This window comes from Nematolebias whitei, chromosome 17 (genome assembly GCF_014905685.2).
Source record: "Nematolebias whitei isolate Nwh7 chromosome 17, NemWhi1, whole genome shotgun sequence".
Taxonomy (NCBI): domain Eukaryota; kingdom Metazoa; phylum Chordata; class Actinopteri; order Cyprinodontiformes; family Rivulidae; genus Nematolebias; species Nematolebias whitei.
Window position 1 is genome coordinate 25,212,867 of NC_056514.1, and position 19,372 is coordinate 25,232,238.

At 39.1% G+C, this 19,372-nt stretch overlaps 1 protein-coding gene across 1 annotated transcript in view; it reads right to left on the bottom strand.

Annotated features, from left to right (window-relative positions):
- LOC119423972 (integrin alpha-M-like) overlaps positions 1 to 19,372 on the bottom strand; it is a 28,814-nt gene that overhangs the window by 1,081 nt on the left and 8,361 nt on the right. Inside the window, 25 exon segments of the mRNA XM_037691408.1 lie at positions 2 to 150; positions 259 to 357; positions 481 to 550; positions 650 to 736; positions 997 to 1,076; positions 1,155 to 1,253; positions 1,332 to 1,473; positions 6,244 to 6,317; positions 6,532 to 6,657; positions 6,757 to 6,911; positions 6,994 to 7,136; positions 7,741 to 7,874; positions 7,991 to 8,212; positions 8,317 to 8,457; positions 8,556 to 8,692; positions 14,529 to 14,682; positions 14,777 to 14,841; positions 15,004 to 15,154; positions 15,606 to 15,756; positions 16,937 to 17,079; positions 17,375 to 17,502; positions 18,086 to 18,200; positions 18,402 to 18,472; positions 18,914 to 19,014; positions 19,182 to 19,284. Of these exon segments, the coding sequence (XP_037547336.1) occupies positions 2 to 150; positions 259 to 357; positions 481 to 550; positions 650 to 736; positions 997 to 1,076; positions 1,155 to 1,253; positions 1,332 to 1,473; positions 6,244 to 6,317; positions 6,532 to 6,657; positions 6,757 to 6,911; positions 6,994 to 7,136; positions 7,741 to 7,874; positions 7,991 to 8,212; positions 8,317 to 8,457; positions 8,556 to 8,692; positions 14,529 to 14,682; positions 14,777 to 14,841; positions 15,004 to 15,154; positions 15,606 to 15,756; positions 16,937 to 17,079; positions 17,375 to 17,502; positions 18,086 to 18,200; positions 18,402 to 18,472; positions 18,914 to 19,014; positions 19,182 to 19,284 (3,040 nt within the window).

Genomic DNA, 19,372 nt, shown 5'->3' on the forward strand with positions numbered 1-19,372 from the left:
CAGTATGAAAGGCTGTTATTTCTTATTAGGTACTTTTATTACACAGGCACACTGTAAATGTATACTTACCACAACTTTATTTTCCTTTATCCTATCAATAAAATCTGTGACATCAGGTTTTTCATCTGTGCTTTTCTGGCAATCTGTAATCTAAAATTAAACAATCCCATGTCAGTTCACTTGTTACTTCCTTTATTCTTCAATCCACTCCACTGCTATGTTTGAACCTTTTTGAAGTTGATTTAAATCATATTGTACCTGCAAACTGTTCATATCCACCCAAATGTCTTTGTCACCGAGCTTCACAGGAACCCTGATCACCACAGTGAAATTCAGAGCTCTGATATTATTTGTGACCTGGAGGAAATACGAGTAAAATAGGGCTTCAAAGAATTAATGATAATGAAATTGAGGTTCAGACTCAAGGCAAGGAGCCCAAAGATAATCCTAAAAACTTATATTGGAGAAATAAGCTTTTACCTTAATTAACTGCTGGAGAGGTTTTTGTAGATTATTTTTTCCATATGTGAAATTACTGTAGCTGATGGAGCTAAACAGATGTTGTAAGCATTTATTGAATGTTGAATAACCCAACTTGAAATTATTATATTTGAAATCAGTTCGGTGTCAGAACTGGGGTAAAACTGACCTTTCCATTGTTATAAAAATGCTGTACTTTACTTCAATCTCTCTTTTCTTGTACAGTTCACTTGAAGAGGAATGCTGCTGGTTTCCACTAAAAACCATATGAAAATATTTATCAAAGATCTGCACCAAAGTGCAGTACCTGAGACAGATGAACGGTAGTCAAAGTAAAATTTATTTGTAGGAATATTTTAAAATCAGCATATATTGACAACAGTGTTGTTCACCTGAAAGTCTCATATGCAAATAATAAACAGTAGAAAAATGTAATTAAAAAGAGCACATTTAATAAAACATAATCAAACACAAAAAGGGCTATAAACAAAAATAAAGGATATCATCACTTAGTACCTGCTAGCATTTGCAGTGACAAAGATCTTCCGGTCAAGTTGTCTGCTGGGATTGAACCCATAGGACACAATGAATACAGCCTAAATAAAACAAACAAGAGGGATCAGATTCCTTTTTTAGTCTGTGGAGCTGAGAAACAGCTGAGTAAAAAAACCAACCATAGAGCTGCTTTTGAAAATAGGTTTGTCAACAGTGCAGTCCGTCTTTCCTCTTGTTTCCCCATCTTCACTGTCCAAGGAGTTGCACTCAACTCTGCCCTGAATGAAAAGACCAAACATCTGTCAGGCTTTCAGGAGCTCCTGATCAGGGAACAACTGAACAACTTGATATCTTACATGCAGAGATGTAAATTTCCTGTAGGAGAGCCCAACAGGATATGTGAGAATGACGTGACTGTTGTAAGAGTTTTCTCCTCTGTTCTCCACTGAGACAGTCACATCCAGAAGCTCATCAATGCCAACTTTAACCTCTGAAGAACTGGTAGAAACACAGCAAGAATAAACAGAGGAACCAAAGATTATAACACCAAGAGTACTGAAAAGCTGAACTCACATTCAGCACAGAAAACACCTGAAAACCTGGAAAAACTGTTTATTCATCACACCATAGTGTATGTATTATGTCTTATGAAGTTCTGCACACTTTACATGGTTTAGAACCAAGCCTGAACTTAAAAGAGGGAGTCAAGACAGGATCCAATAAAATAAAATAAAACTATAAGGAAGTGTTGGCACTGAATTCATGAAGTATCACTTTGTGCCATCCATCCATAATCTTTACACACTTCTTCATTTCAGGGTCTTGAGGTTCGCTGGTACTCATGTCCAGCAGTCACTGTACAAGAAGTGTGGTACACCCTGAACACATCACAAGCATCACAGGGAATGTAAAACACAAACAACCATTTTCACTCACACCTAGGGACAATTTAGAGTTACCAATGAACATGCATGTTTTTGTTCTGTGAGAGGACTGTTTTTTCTTTTACATTTTATACTTTTGTTGGATTTAACTGGAACTCTGTGTACACAATTTTGTTCCACCACATGTACTACATGTGGTGCGAATGACAAATAAATGAACTCTGAGTTGAAACCAAATTACCCGGAGAAAACCCAAGCATGCAGAAAGAGAACATGCAAATCCACTAAGAAAAGTTTTCAGCCATCATTCGAATTGATTACCTTTTGTGTGGAGTGCCAACAGCTCATAGAGTGACCTATAAGAGTGGAGGCAGGAGTACGCAGGCTGCCTACATTCTGTGTAGAGGAGGAAACCTAAGGGAGAATGGGGGCTGTAAGGTTATGGTAGGGGAGAGAATGGCTAGACAGCATCAGATGGTTATGTGTAGAATGACTGTTGTGAAGAAGAGAAAAAGAGTATACTCTTGAAGAAGACCAAATGGCGGAAGCTGAGGAAAGAAGAATGTTGTGAGGAGTTCAGAGAGGAGCTGTTAAAATATACTGGGGGTTAAGAAAGAGCTTCCAGATGACTGGGCTACTACAGCAACAGTAATTAGAGAGACAGGTAGGAAGATACTTGGTGTCATCTGGACAGAGAATGGATGATAAGGAAACCTGGTGGTGGAATAATTAAGTGCAGGAAGCTATTCAAAAAAAGAGATTAGCCAAGAAGAAATGTGACCGTGATAAGACTGAAGAGACATGAATATAAGGTGATGCAATGTAGAGCAAAGAGGGAGGTAGCAAAGGCAAAGCAGAAGGCGTAATATGAGTTGTATCGGAAGCTGGACACTAAAGAGGGCAAGAAGGATTTGTAACAATTGGCGAGACAAGGGGATCAGGCTGGAAAGGATGTGCAGCAGGTTAAGCTTGTTAAAGATAGGAATGGTAATGTTCTAACAAATGAGGAGAGTGTAACGGGAAGATGGAAGGAGTACTTTGAAGAGCTAATGAATGAGGAGAATGAAAGAAAAAGAAGGTCAAAGAAACTGTGGACCAGGAAGTGTGAAAGATTAGTAAGGGTGAAGTCTGGAAAGCTCTGAAAAGAATAAAGAAGGGGAAGACAGTAAGACGTGATGACATACCAGTGGAGGTTTTGAAATATCTTGGAGAGATGACAGTGAGATATTTGACTCAAATATTCAATGACATATTTGAGGGTGAGAAAATTATTATTATTATTATTAGACCCTTATTTATACAGGTTAGTTCCCATTGAGCCTCAAAGACTCATTTACAAGAGAGACCTGTTACATACAACATACGGAGCAGATGAGAAAAAGAGATCATGTGTGTGGAGGAAGCCAAAAAAAAAAAAAAAAATCATGCCTCACACCATGTCCTGGTTGAGGCACAGTGTATAAGATGAAAAAAGACCTCACAACATAAAACAGCAACATGCAATGACATCTGAGCAACATTGAGCATAGACTTTTTTGGTGCCCTGTGATGGACTTGCGACCCATCCAGGGTGTACCCCGCCCCTCGCACAGTGATTGCTGGACATGGGCACCAGCGACCCCCGTGACCCAAAATGGAATAAGCGGGTAAAGATAATGGATGGATGGATGGATGGACTTTTTTGGTTACAATGACATCATAATACATTTATGCATAGAGGCCAATAAAGACGGTGAGCTGTCCATGAACACTCCAGAAAGTTCCAAAGTTCTGATATTATGGTACAGTGTCTATCAGTGGCACAATTCTGATTACGCCACAAATGTCCTTGGGAGGGGAAGGGGGGCAGGCAGAGTTTCTAATTTACGTATCCTCCGGGAGCAATTTGCAATAAGTTGGCCTTTCCAAGGCCAGAGGTGGGGCCAAATTCAGATAAACAGTTGTTTTGGGCAGGCAAGACTCTACTGACGAGTCTTCCTTAATTTCTGCTGGTACACTCAATGGTAAATCCAAACAGTCAGATCCGTGGACATTCTGCGGGTCCGTGCTTGTTAGCTTTCTCCAAGGTTGATTCCTTCATGCCAGCAAGTCCTAGGAGCTGCAAGTGGACCACAATTCTCAGAAATCGCGTCCAACTTGCGGTTCAGCTTGCAAAGCATATTAGTCTGAGAGTTCAGAGCACAAAGTAATCCTTCATATGCTGACAGCTTTACTATTGTCAAAACTGCTGCCGATGTCATCCTTATTAGCTGATAACCCAAATATCTGCCGATTCCAAAAAGCAGAAACCCTGTCATCATAAATCCAATTATGTATGGATATTCTACATCCTCAACAGACAGCATAGACAGGCACATCATCTTTCAAATGACGTATCCAGCTGCGTGTGTCCCTTTAGAGCTTGAGTGTTCCCCTGGACCCTGTTGTATGATAATATTTTTATCAATTGCATTGAGAGACCAGCTGACCAGATCCATAATAATTTTCAATTTGGAAGATGTGTAAAGAGAGGATTTGAGGAGATTCACAGGACAAGAGAGCAAAAAAGCAGGAGAGAGGGAGGGAGAGTGGGTGAGAGCGACCATCTTCGTTGAGAGCAAAAGAGAGAATGAAAAGAAAATGATTGAGGAATGGAGAAGAAATGTGCTGGTGCCCATTTTTAAGAACAAGGGTGATGTACAGAGTTGTAGCAACTACAGGGGAATTAAGGTGATGAGTCACACAGTCAAGATCTGGGAGAGAGTTGTGGAAGCAAGACCTAGACAAGAAGTGACGATTTGTGAGCAGCAGTATGGTTTCATGCCAAGAAAGCGCACCACAGATGCCATCTTTGCTTTGAGGATACTGAGGGAGAAGTACAGAGAGGGTCAGAAAGAACTACGTTGTCTGTTTGTAGATTTAGAAAAAGCATATGACAGGGTGCTGGGATCTAAACCAGGTTTTTTGAGTATTGGAGTTACAGCAGCTGTTTTGAAAGCAAGGGGAACAACACCAGTGGTAAGGGAAGAATGTATAATATCTGTGATGAAAGGGGACAGAGAGGGAAAGGTAGCTTTAACAAGAACAGTTGAAAGGGGATCTAATCGACAGATTGAAAATTTTAATTTTTGAATTAATTTGGAGATGTCGTTGATTGAGGGGAAATTAAATACAGAAAGTGAATTAGTATGGGCAACTGGAACTGGAACAGACAATATTAAAGCCAGAGTGGGTAACAATTGATGGTGGATATGTGCTATTTTTGAAGAGAAAAAGGATATCAAAGTGTTACAAAAATCAGAGGAATACAAATGATGAGGGAGTGAATCAAGTGGTTTTGTAATATTTTCAAGTAGGGAGAAGAGGGCCTTGGAATTACCCTCATTTGAACTGATTAAACTGGAATAGTATATGGATTTGGCTGTAGAAATTGAGTATTTGTAGTGAAGAATGTGATTTGAATACATGTCTTTGTGTACAGTGAGATCAGTTTTCCTATAGAGTCTTTCAAGTTGACGTCCTTTTGCTTTTAACTAAGGGTGGACGTGAACCAAGGTACAGTATGAATGAATAAAATAAATCTGGTTTTAAGTGGAGCAAGATTTTTTAGAAGGTTATGAATATATTTGTTATAGTGTGAGAGCAGTTCTTCTGGACCTTCAGTGAGACATAGAAAGTCCAACTCATGGTCAGAGATGATATCCTGCACAAGACACCCCTTACTCGTAAGCGAGCGGATGTTGAAGAGATCAAAGTTGATGGTTTTATTGTGATTGACCGTGGCATTAGCTGACCGAGCCAAGCGGGCCAACACACTGCGATCAACACGGCGACCAGTGATCGTCGGTGGACAACAAACAGTAAACCAAATAGATCCAATGGAGTTGGGTCCATCACAGCAGAAGATCCGGCGAGAGCCTCGGTGAGTGCATTGAGTGCATTTCCAATATGGCTGGTAGAAGATGTCTCGGGTAGGAACAGAGCTGCTGGTGGTGGCCCATCCAGATGTAAACAGAGCTTATAAAGATCAGTGGCAGAGTAATGAAGTAGTGCTGTTGTTGGGTGATAGACCAAAAACAAGACAATCCAGGCTAGTACAAGCCACGCATATTATGCCCAAATATTTGCCGGGGACATGTCAACAGGTAGGCTGATGGTCTTTGTTCAGACAAAGCAAAGGCAGCTAAATTCAATTTGTCCCGAAGAGCTGCAGTGGCTTTGCAGTCAAATTCTCTGGGGTAGGATTCTCAGACTCTCCCCCCCACCACCATAGTCTGACATTAAACTGGTTTGTGGCGCAATAAAGGTTGGGGACCACTGAATTAGACCATTATATGCAACAATTCTGTACTCCCAAAAATAAATTTTATTGCACACATGTGAAAAGTTTCATTACTTTTCTCACCTTGTGAAGATGAAATCCACTTTCAGGTTGTCGGTACACACCATATCAGCACCACAGCTGATCTCAAACCCAATCTGTGACAGAAAGTATCGTGTTAAGCAGTATTTACATAGAAAGAAACAGTTAAACTGTTTTGAGTTATGATGTCTTTTGGACTTGACATTGCCTTGCAGAGCACATCGAGTACTGCATCCATAAAAGCAAGTAATAGGAATAAAAATAGTTGCAAAATTAAAAATGTAAAAAACATGTTGATAAGATAATAAAGTGTGTTTAAAAGTTATTCACAGGATGAAAGGATGTTGTTCGAGCCTCCAGGATGAAACTTGGTTTAAGATTTGTAACGGAGGGCAAACCATTGAAGATGAATCTGAGCTCATTCTGTAGAGGATTGAGAGCATCTTCAGGACAAGACTGTAAGAGGATGGAAACATTAGGATAAAGTAGCCCACTATATCAAATCAATGTATTTCTACTATAATGGAGTTTTATTCTGATGCTATTTAACTTTACCTTGATAAAAAATTTCACATTGCTGCATTTTTGTCCATTTAAATCAACAGCAACTGATTCAGTTTTGTGTCTCTGATCCTTACTGATGTAAGCTCGGTTCTTTGGAGTTGAACGAGTTGCATCCAGTGTAAAAGTGTAATTAATCTGGGCTTGAACTGAAACAGACATTTGTTTTGTTTGAAAATTAATATGCACACATGGATTCAAATGAAAGAATTAATGATGAAGAAGAAGAACCTGCATCTCTTCCAGAAAGTCTTCTCATGGTGAAACAGATTGTAGATGTTCCTTCTAGGGGTTTTGTGCAGTCTACATTTTGAGTTGGAATTTCTTTTGGGATGAACGACACCGTGGCATCCACCATCACTACAGGTCTGGATCTAGAAGAGGACACATTTGGGAAAAACACATCGCCAGGATATTTGTTTTGTAGTAAATATTAAACAAAATGCTAAATTAATTGTCTTGTCTACTCAAAACCTTATCTAGAGTTTTTGTATCAATGTTGAACAATTGACAGAATGGTAAGATCTCCCAAATGTTAATGGTAAGATGATGATCTTAAGATCTTCAGTGAAGGGCGGCTGTGGCTGAGTGGTTAGAGGAGTCTTTCTCCAATGTGAGAGTTGGGGGTTTGATCCCACCAGCAACCACATGCTAAAGTGTCCCTGGGCAAGACACTGAGCCCCTCATTGCCTCTAATGAGTGTCCCATCCGTGTATGAATGTGAAAGCACTGATTATTCTTTGTATAGATACAGTAGAGAGCTGTATGGATGGGTAAATGAGGGCACATATTGTAGTGTAAAGCACTTTGAGTATCTTGATCAGATAGAAAAGAGCTAAGTAAGTGCAGTCCATTTACAATTTACCAGAACTTGACTCTCAGATCTGTCAAGTTATGGTTTAAAACCTTATTAACTCCTAACATCTCAATATTGAAAATTTGACAGAAAATGGTCAAATTATCCAGACTAAGACTTACCTGAGTAAGACAACTTTACCCTTTGAACCCACGGCTAAGTCAGGCAGTGTGTCTCCACTCTGATCGTAGGACCACTGACTGATTGACAAACCAAAGAACTTTAGTCCTGATTGGACTTCAGAGGCAGCGATTCTCTGTGAAACAGGAAATATCTAATTAAGCCAGACATAACTGGGAAACATTTAAGCTGCTTTGTAAAGACAAAAGATGGTTGATAACTGTAAATCAATGATCTTTTAAATTAGTTCACCTGTGAGAAGGTAGAGTCAATACTTCCGCCTCCTTCACCATGAAATATGTAGACTGAGCCTTGTCCGTTATTCTCCAAAGGAGCTCCAACTACTAAATCATTAAATCTGTCTGCATTTAGGTCAGGAAGAACAGCAAGAGAAGACCCAAACCTCCCTCTGTCTGATGGATCCCCTCGTAGCACCTTTAGCTGTGATGGAGAATCAAAGTGACACTCTACATTCTGGGGAAAATATAAAAAAGTGAGATCATTTCTTATTCAGATTAAAACATGCAGAGTTAAACACATAAATCTACAAAGTGGCATTGAGTATGGTTGTCATTTACCAGACGAGTTAGGGTGCAAACATAAACTCGTCCCTCTCTGTCCTGGTCCTTGTACATCGGAGCAGAGATGAGGATCAGATCAGTGTAGCTGTCAGAATTCACATCCATGGCACAAATCTCTGCCCCAAAATATCCACCAGTCTGAAACAGTCCAAACAACAAATTATCATTAGAAAATGCAGAGTCAAACAATAGGCACAATGGTTTTAATGTGTTTAATAACCAATAAGCATATCTACCTGGTGTGGATAGGGGTCGATTATTTTTTCACTATCTTCTCTGTAAACAGTGATGACAGCTCCTCTGTGTTTATATCTTGGAGCCCCAACAACTGTCAGGGTGCCTGATGTGATTGTAGCAACAGCCATGGAATAACCTAAAATCAATTTAAAAAAAACAGTGAAACATGGTTAGATTAATGGTCATTTTGCTTTGGATATGCATATTGCCACCTTTCATGTCTTTAAACTAAGATCATTGTATCTATAGAAATGACAAGTTTGTACCCGTTTTGCTCAAACCTTGAAGAACATTCTGCACAATATATATACAGTAGTTCCTTGCTTTTTCGCAGTTCGTTTTATTTGTGGACTCGCTCTATTGCGGTTTTTCAAAATAAGACTGGACATGACACACAGTTGGCTGATTGATGGATGAGCTGCACCATTGGCAAAGAATTTTTATTTAAAATAAATTATTTAAAATTATTTATCACCTGCTGCACCTTTGTGCAGTCCCAAGCTACAGAAAAAGCTTCCTCCTGCAAATGGATAAGCGTCCTGCTGCAGCTGATCAGCTGATCGCCATGCAGAGCGGAGAATTGGGCGTGGCCAATAACTTTTGCAGGTGGCTGAGAGCAGCGGAGGCAGAGAGAAGGAAATAATAATAATAATAATGTGTTATGTATTGTCATCATTGTCTGTTCCAATACAATGGAGAAATTGGATCTCTGCATTTAATCCATTCACTGCCAGGTGGGAGCAGTGGGCAGTTATTAAAAGAGCCCTGGGAGCATTTTGGGGATAAGGTGTGCTGCTGACTGGGGATTGAACCTGGGACTTTCAGACCTCGAGTCGGCGGCCGTGCCTCTACACCATCTCAGCACCCTTCATGACATTCTGTGCTCTTTTAGTGTTTATAGTTTAGAAACATTGTTTAGAATATTGCACTATTGTGGGAAGGGTTTAAAATGCCTTAATATATATATACTAAAATAAACTACTACTTACTACTTGTACTATTATCTGTACTTCACAGTTTTTCACTTATTGCGAGGCTTCAGGATACGGATCCCCCGTGATAAATGAGGGACTGCTGTGTCTCAAATGATCCGTTAGTTCATGAAGTATGTGCTGTGAATGACTGTCAGCCTACTAAAAATATTCTTCTGACTGTTACCCTCTTCAGGAGTTGCTGCAATGGAAAAAACTCAAACAAAATATTTGGCATATGTTTTACACTGGATGCCCTTCCTGATGCAACCTGGCCTCGAGCTTGCAACCACCAGGATTACAAGACTGTGGTACTGACCACCAAGCTACTGCAGCCACTACCACACAAAATTTTAGCTCCATGTTTGTAACATTCACTGAGATATAGCCATTCATGTGTAGGCTAAGGTTAATTAGCTTTGTTGAACATCTTGAATTTATCATGATCCGCTTAACAATGTTGAACCCACGTGCAGGAAGGCAACGGGAGACTCCAGGTAAAACAAGTACTTCGTAAATAGTTTATTTTCTACATAAACAAAACAAAATTATGATGGGGCAGCTAGCTTACTTTGAGGAGGACACGTAGGGAGACAGATCACAAAAGCCATAGAAGGGTAATCCGGAGACAACTGACAAGACACAAATGAGCTGAATATATGCAAACACTAATGAGGGTGAAATGATAGTCACCTGTGGTGATTACATTGAACACAGGTGAGACAAGCTGGAAAACAGGGAGGAGGAACACAGAGGGGTGAATGAAAACTTGTGGGTGGGGTAGGTGAAACACCCACACTTGGCCCCACCCTCATTCGCCCCACTCTGGGCCCATGAGCAAGGCCCTTAACCCCACCATGTGCTCCCTAAAACAGGTCTCTCTTGAAAATGAGTTCTCGTGGCTCAATGAGACTAACCTGGATAAATAAAGGCTAAATGAAAAAAAAAAAAAAAACGTGAGGAAACCGGAGGACAGGACAAAAACCCAGAAACCCTACAAGACCCACCACTCAAGATAAGACAAGATAAAACTTCACTGATCCTGCAGGACATTGTTGTGCCAGAGTTTCAGTACAAAGGAATATACTCAAGGAATCACACAAGATATAAAAACTAGCAGAGAATATAAAAATACCTGCAATTAAGATCTAAACATGTCAAATGCAGACATGTGTGAAATGTCTGTGTGAAATGTTTTAATGTGAAAACATTAAAGTGTTTATTGTTTTACAGGATTAATTTTATTATCCTATGTGCAGAAATGGGAAGGAGTTGAAAAGTTTGATAGCTGCAGGGAGGAAGGACTTCCTGTGGCATTCTGTGGAGCACCTCAAGGGATGGCCCCAGAAATTCCAAGGAGAGAGCTACAACCTACTTGGGTGGGTGGTCAGGAGACCATCCAGAAGCAGGACAGATGATCAGGGATGTGGCTTGGAAACCATCCATCTGCAGGCGGGCAGTCAGGAGGCCGTCCATCTTTGGGCCAGAATTCTGGCGGGCGACCAGGAAATCATTAATTTACAGGCAGCAGTAGCATCCACCTGTACCTGCTTGGATTCAGGCAGAAGAGAGGTGAGGAGACCCACGGGAAGGCCATGGAGATTGGTGGAGAGGCCAATGGAGAGGTAGTGGATGCAGGTGAAAAGACTACTGGAGAGGCCACTGAAGAGGCCATAGCTGTAGACAAAGAGACCACTGGAGCGGCTGCAGGCTAAAAGACCACTGGGAAGGCTGCAGCTGTACCTGCAGGCCGAAAGACCACTGGAGAGGTTGTGGCTGCAGAAGAACCAGAGTTGAGAGCCACAGCAGATGAACCAGTGGTAGGAGCCTCATCAGACGAACCAGCAGAGGAAGCCTCAGTGGGAGAACCAGCGATGGGAGCCTTGGTGGGAGAACCAGCGATGGGAGCTTCGGTGGGAGATTCAGTGATGGGAGCCTCAGCCAGCGACAAGTCCTTTGAAGGGACTGTGGTTATAGCTGCACCTTGCAGATCTGCATTTGGAGATGGGTCCTGCAGGTCTGCTTCAGGAGATGAACCAAGCAGACCTGCTTCTGGAGATGGGCCCAGCAGGTCTGTTTCTGGAGATGGGCCCAGCAGGTTTGCTTCTGGAGATGGGCCCAGCAGGTCTGCTTCAGGAAACGGCCCCAGAAGGTCAGCTTCTGGAAATGTGGGGACCAAGGAGACTGCAGCTGATGTAAACAATCCGGAGATGACAGCCGACAAGAAGACCCCAGAGGGCACAGCCGACGAGATGGCCAAGGAGGGCATAGCTGATGAAAAGTCCCAGGCAGGAGCTGCTGATGCGGGAACCAAGGAGGCTGAAGCTGAGCTTGGTTCCTCCGTAGAATGAGAACTCAATTGCCTCTCTGGTGAGCTTAAGTTATTAGTATCTTAGATTTTTTTCCCTCTCTTCTTTGCCTTAATGTTGGCTGATAAGGCAGAAATGCCTCATTAAATGCCTCAGGTAACACCGTGAGCTTCACTACCTCCACCATTACAGATATCTTTGTCTGAGTTTAGCTCACCCTGGGTTACATTTCCTTGTGGGTGGAGTGATCTTATCGTTCATGTAAAATATTTGATAATGTTCTTATAGAAACAATTTCTGAATGTTGTTCATACTGTGTTAATGCTACACATTTGCCTCTTGACTCTACATCTGAGTAATGTTACAGTACACCTAGTCCACTACTGGACTTTTGATTAAGAATTTTAAGCTAATGGATGATGATCATGTTGATTTATGCTAGGCCATAAATTGGTAAGAAAGAGTGATTATTATATTGTTTCATATTGGCTAGTGATTTTTTTCTAAAAGTTAAGTTAGACTACACTATGTTTCTTAGACTGTGGCTAGGATGCGTGAGAGAAGCGGCACATGCCCTATTCACATAAGGAGAGTTGTTGGTCAGGCTACTTCTTTTTGTGCCATTAACTCTAAAATAGTTATTGGATCAAGTGTTTACTTATGTAGGTAAAACTAGACGTTAAACAACCGTTAAAATACACCAGAATGTAGGAAATGACATACTTTATTTTAAAATTTTCTGGGGGAGGAACCACCCCTGACCAGAGTGCCCCCCCCCCCCCCACACACACACATATACACATTGCAAATGTTTTTTACACCAATGGCCATTGCATTGTTCAAGCCAAGGGCCATTGTCAGAAATGGAGGCTAAGCACCCCTAAAGGTTGTATTTTAGTGCAGAGTGGTGAAAATTGCTACGTAAAAGTCTGTTGGAGTCAGTCTCACCACCATCACAGACATCTACACCTCTAGATGCAGGAAGAGGGCCAACTGCATCATGAAGGACCCCACTCACCCAGCACACACACTTTTTGCCCCACTCCCCCCAGTAAGGAGGTTAAGGAGTATTAAGTGTAGAACCACTAGACTGAGGAACAGCTGAAGCTGTTACTCATGAATATCTAAGCAGGATAATCACTGTAAAAAAATCACATCATGTTGCTGCTGATCTGTTTCATGTTGCTGTGTTCATGCATGCTCATCTGCTCACTCACTCATATTTGTGCTGCTGTTGGACGGAATGTTTTTATGCTACTAGTGCTTAGTGTATATTTAGTTGATGTTTTTCTTAGTTCATATCTCAAATCTTATTCCTGTTTTTTCTTTTACATTTTATTGTTGGATGTTACTGGGACCCTGTGTACACAATTTCGTTCCATCACATGTACGAATGACAAATAAAGAACCTTTAATCATTTAATCCTTAAATAATTACATGATTTTAATAATAGGTGGTGATCTAAAGTGGGCCAGTCTGAGGCATGAAACTCCAGGGCTGAAAATGAGTCCCACTCCAGCCCTGATTTGAGCTAAACTTACGTGTTGGGGACAGATCTGTTCTAACACACCAGATTTTATCTCAGAAGATGTAAAATTGAAGATGTAATCAGGTCTCTCTTGTAAATGAGTCCTCGAGGCTCAATGGGATTTACCTGTATAAATAAAGGTTGATTGATTGATTGAAAATTGACAGCATTATAGCAACATTTGGTTGTAGCCATCTTGATTTAGGTAGAGTTAAAAGAAAATAAATTGTTGACATATACCTGATGATGACTTTCTGAACGTTTTAATAAAATCTAGTAGCAATTCTAAATATTAATCAATTGTAGATGTACAACTAATAAATACCTGAAATTAATCCAGGGGTTCATGAGATATTTTGCTAACAAATGGACTGAGTGGATCCAAATATATTTTGGCAAAGCTTTAAATGCAGACGTGCAAATATTTAGCACTGAGACTATAAGTTGAGGATCAGTCCCACATACTGCCTCACCAAATGGAAGCCCAGTTTTTGTAAAGTTGACTTAGTTAAAGTTGTTGAGGCAAAAGTTAGGATGTGGGAGGATTTCGGTGAGACCCTGGATAACGATTCTCGGTCGGCTCCGAGAAGTTTCTGGCAAACCATCAGGTGGCTGAGGAGGGGAAGCAGCACTTTACTTAAACTGTTCAGTGAAAGTCGGGTGCTGTTGACGTCACCCAGTGATGTTGTCGGGAGGTGGAAGGAATATTCTCAGACCTTCTCAATCCCACTGGCACATCTTCCATGGAGGAAGCAGAGTTGGGGGACTTCGGGGTTGGTCTGTCCATAACCGTGGCTGAGGCCGCCGAGGTAGTTGAAAAGCTCCATGGCAGCAGGGCTCCAGGTGTGGATGCAATTCGATCTGATTTCCTTTAAGGCTCTGGATGTTGAAGGGCTGTCTTGGTTGACACATGTTTGCAACATCGTGTTGTCATTCAGGGCAGTGCCACTGGATTGGCAGACTGGGGTTGTGGTTCCCTTCTTCAAAAAAGGGGGACTGGAGGTTATGCCCCATGTACAGGGGGAGCACTCTCCTTAGCCTCCCTGGTAAGGTATATTTAGGGGTACTGGAGAAGCGAGTCCGATCATTGGTCAAACCTCAGATCCAGGAGGAACAATGCGGGTTCCATCCTGGATTAGTCTGTTTTATCCTCATATTCTTACCAAGATAGCTGTCAGGCTCTATTTGTGCTGGCTCATACGACCCAGTGTTTCTTGGATTTGAAAGTGAAAATTTCTTGTAGCCTCCTCTCCACTGGTTAGCACCAACAATAGACATCTGAATTCCCTGTAACATAGAAATAAGTCTAAATGTAACCTTCATTTAAAATGGGATTTGTTTTTAACTTTGTGAGACATTAATTAGTACTCAGTTATAACCGTATTTTTTATTTTTTTTTTACCTCAGGTACATAAGCTGCTTTGAAGCCCTCTTGAGACATTTCAAGTTTCAGTGTCTCGCCGCCGGTTTGAGATCCTATATGTTTTTTTTTTAATGAAAAGGATTTATGTTTCTTGAAGAAACTAATTTAAAATGACTTGGAACTGGCTCTTATCAATGTATTAATAGCAACATGTGATGTAAATACAAAGTGAGTCACGGAAAATGGAAACAGATTTAGTAAAATAATATTTCTACCTTCGATAGAAAAAATTTTGTTTTGCAAATTCTCTTGTATTTTGTCAAGCGCATCAAAGCCTTCCACTTGAAACATAAACTCTTCAGGGGGATCGGATGCGATTGTTTTGAGCTCATTTAAAGCGATGAAGTTTGAAAATGCATTCCCCACCTATGTAGACAAATATAAGAGAGGAGATAAATTTCAGCACTTCAATGAAAAGAAGCAGTAATACCATCTGACCTAAAAAATAATAAGAGTTCATTTTCATTCAAGATAAACAAGTAAAAGTTAAAGCTTAAAAACGCACCTTTCACACATATTTTAGATGTGAACACGTTACAAATACTTCTAGGTTTTGGAGTAAAAAAAAAAATTGTTTTGGACTTTGATGTTTTAAAAAATATTGGGCGATTGTTATGTTACAGAATTCTCCATATCTGAAACTTTATGTGACAGCAGGCTTCAAAGACATCAGATCATAAGACAATATGAACTAATCAAAAACTATTTTAATTTTATCCTGACAAAATTAGATTTGTTTGGAACAGTTGAAAATAATCCTTTTTTTAATACATTCATACTACACTTATGTGGTTGAAAATAATTAGTAGATACTTACCCCAATAGCAAATCGAACAATTTTTTTACTGTTTGATAAACTTATTGCTTCTGGAAGGTTTGGTCTGTCTTGAGATTCTCCATCTGTAATGACAATTAAAATCTTCTTCACATTTGACCTGGAACCTCTGTTTGGTGAGAAGACATCATTTCTGTTAAAAAATCAAACAAATAAACAAACATTTTATAATGTGATCTGGTAATGTAATAATGCCCCTAATAAATGTAACTGTAAATTGTAAGGGAACAATTAAAGATCCACGACTGAAAAACAGCTAAATACTGCTGAAAGGGCCTAAAAATGGTTATGATGTGAAATATTTGTATATTCTGGCAGTTTTTGGCTGGTACTTTTAAAAAACACTATGTATTTTTTATTCTTTTTTTTTTTTTTTTAGATATTAAGGGATGCTTCAGCCTAGTGATGAGGAAGTCATATTGGAGTCTCATGGATTCAATCCACAACTCCTGGGTTCTTAAACAAAACACATTCCCCTCACTGCCTGCAATATGGCTGGTTATTATGTGTAAACATTTATAGTCAAAAGCACAGCGTATATGTTTATAGGTGAATTGAGACACGTTATAAAGCACTTTGCAGAACCCGAACAGATTAAAAATGGGCTATAATAAGTGTGACCATTTTATACATTTTCTAAGAAGTCCATAGACAAAAATGAAATTTCAACAATCTACATAGTATGATGATTGTAACTATGTCAGTTTTAGTATAACCTAAAAATGTCTGCAAGCTTTGTGTTACCACTTTAAAGTGTAAAGTCAAGATGAAATCTGTTTAGAGTTAGTCTAATAAAATTTTATATTTATGGGTTAAAGTGGCTACTAAGTCGAGCTCAATATTAATAAAGTTCAAAAGTAAATAAATAAATAAATAAAGCATCACATTATATTTTAAAGCTTCTACAGCTGTCTATGATTTCATTTTTTCCTGTGTCCATTTCTTGTTGTCTGGCTCCAGCTAGATGAAGCAGATGGAGGTTTCTTCCCGTTAAATTGAGTTGTTCCTTTCCACCATCGCCAAAGTGCTGCTAAGGATGAAGGATTGAGACTAAGTGACGATTCTATGCAATCTGCTGGCTTCCTTAGATATATAAATTTTACTAATAACTTCTTATATTGTTTGTCATTGTTTTTGTACAGTACAGTGTCCTGGGATGACTTGGTTGTGAATTGGCACAACATAAATAAACTGAATTGAATTGATTTTTTTATTTATTATTGAATTATTTAACAAGTACATTATTTCTGTCTGGAAAAATATATCAGCATGATGAAGTAAAAATAACCCTTTAACAGAACAAAGGTACTCACACAACTTTGTAGATGGCTGCAGCTGTGGCTGTTCCTCCATTAATTTTAGAAATTTTATCAATTTGTCTTTGCCAGTCTGAAGTGCTAAAAGTGTTGAAGTGATAATGAATTACAGTTCTTGAGGAGAACTGGGTAATGGCAAACTGGAAGAAAAGAAAGACAAAATAAATAAAAACACTTCTCAGCAGGCAACATGTAAGTAAAGATAACACTGTACACTTTTTATATTAAGAAAACATTAAGGTTGTATAATAAGCTTGTTTTATTTCTTTTTTTTTTTTGCATGTTTAATTTTTATTGTGCAGCCTTTTGTCAACAGGAGTATTTTTTATGCCCTAAGAGGCTTTTTTTATATATATAATTAAATTCAATCTAACCTTCTACATCCCCCCCCACCCCAAAAAAAAAAACATTTAAAAAAAACAAATTCAGTCTTACTTGTGTATCCTTTCCCAGAAATGCACTGATTAGATCTTTCACAAAAGTCTTCATTCTAATAAAATCATCAGCAGATACACTTCCTGAGCCATCCAACAGTAAAGCAATGTCAGCTTGAGTTTGACACTCTGCAAAGAAAAATGAAATCTGTGTTTAAAACAGACTTTAACATGCAGACGGAACTTAACTGGGTTTTTGTTCTTGTGTAAAAGTGAACAGTTTGGAGGATGAGTGTGTTAAAAAAGCCCAAAATCACATACTATCATTACAACTATCATCACATTCCAACTATTATTATTAGACTTTGTGTGTGAGAATCAGTGTCAAGTCAAGTCAAATTTATTTATAGAGCACATTTAAAACAGAAACTGTTACCAAAGTGCTTAACAAAAACATCACAACATCAAATAAAAAGTAGCAAGATATATTTACAGCACATGGAATAAAAATATAAAACCGATAACATAATTAGAAACAATGAAATACTAAATCAGATCATGTTGTGTCAAAAAGTCAAGGACATAATAACAAAAAGCATAAACTCAGTCAGAAACAATGAAATACTAAATCAGATCTGATGACCTTGTGTTAAATAGGAATAATAACAAAAGCATAAACAGAATCAGCATCAATGAAAAACTAGATCTAAATCCGATCACCCTGTGATTGTGTGATTGTGTTGGCCCTGTCGTTGAAACGTTGTGTGTTTACCTTCAGGAGAAGATGGGTAAGAACGTCCAAATCTGTTGGACTGATTTATCTCAAAGCACAAACCATTGTACATTGTGATTGTTTTGCAGTCTTTAGGAATAGTTGGTCCACATGCCTGAATAAAGAATAATGGATTAGATGTTCAAAATTCTGATGTTCTTTAAGCAAACAAATAAAAAATAAAGGCAACTGAACTTTTTAGGTTTTACCAAGTCCTGGATGACTGAGAGTCTACATCAGCATTTTCTTTTAGCATTACATTTTTAAGCTGCAGGAAATGATTTTCAACATGTTTGTTTTTCGCCGTCTGTCTCACCAAAGTGTTCTGTGTGGTGGGATCACTTGTCATTGCCAAACCAAGGGACATGTTGACAGCAGCTTGTTGCTCTGTGGAAATATTCAACATTTCTTAAAACACTCGTTCAGGATTCAGGAAAATTGTAGATTTCATCCAGGATTTTGTTTATTAAATTTTTTCTACACGACTTATTGTAAAATAGATTTCTGATTTACTCTTTTTTTGTATTTTAAAACTTGTAGGGAAAAAAAGTTGTGGCAGGAAGAAAAGTTATGCTAATTTTCGTTTTTGCATTAGGCCAGAAAATAATATTGCATCTTTTTTTCTTCATTTTTCCATTCATAAAGTTTTAGCTGAATATTTAGCATGATAATAATATTAATATCATTAACAAGAAAAATCTAATGCAGGTCAGGCCTGTTAACAGCATCTATTAAAGTAAATTAATAAACTATTTTGCATTAAAATACATAAATAAACTGAAATATGTAAACATATCTCAACAAACTAAGTAAATAAATGGTTCCTACCTGGAAGCATCAGCGTGTCACAGTTTTCATCAGTGGTACATTTAAATACTTTCCCTCTTCGATCCTTTGAATATTGTTCAAGCGGTGCGCTGATCAGCAAACTAAGGAAAGAAAACCAGCAAAACCAGGCAAACATTTTGTAAAAGCAGGTTGATACGTAGAGCCCTTTATAACATGTGTCTGACTTTATCTCAAAAGTTTCAGGCTGAATTTTAAAAAGAAAACATAAGTTGCCAATTAACATTCAGTACAACATGAGCTGACTCACTCTGATCGTCTCTGCACCACCTGGTAGCCAAAACCTGCAGCAGAGTTGCTGAAGGACCTCCAAGCCACTGGATCAACATTAAAACACAGGGCAGCTTGAAACACTGAGGAAAGAAGAAACATGCAATTTATATTGAATACAAATTGTCATGAACCAGAGGCCGGATCGCAACAACAACAACAACCACTGAG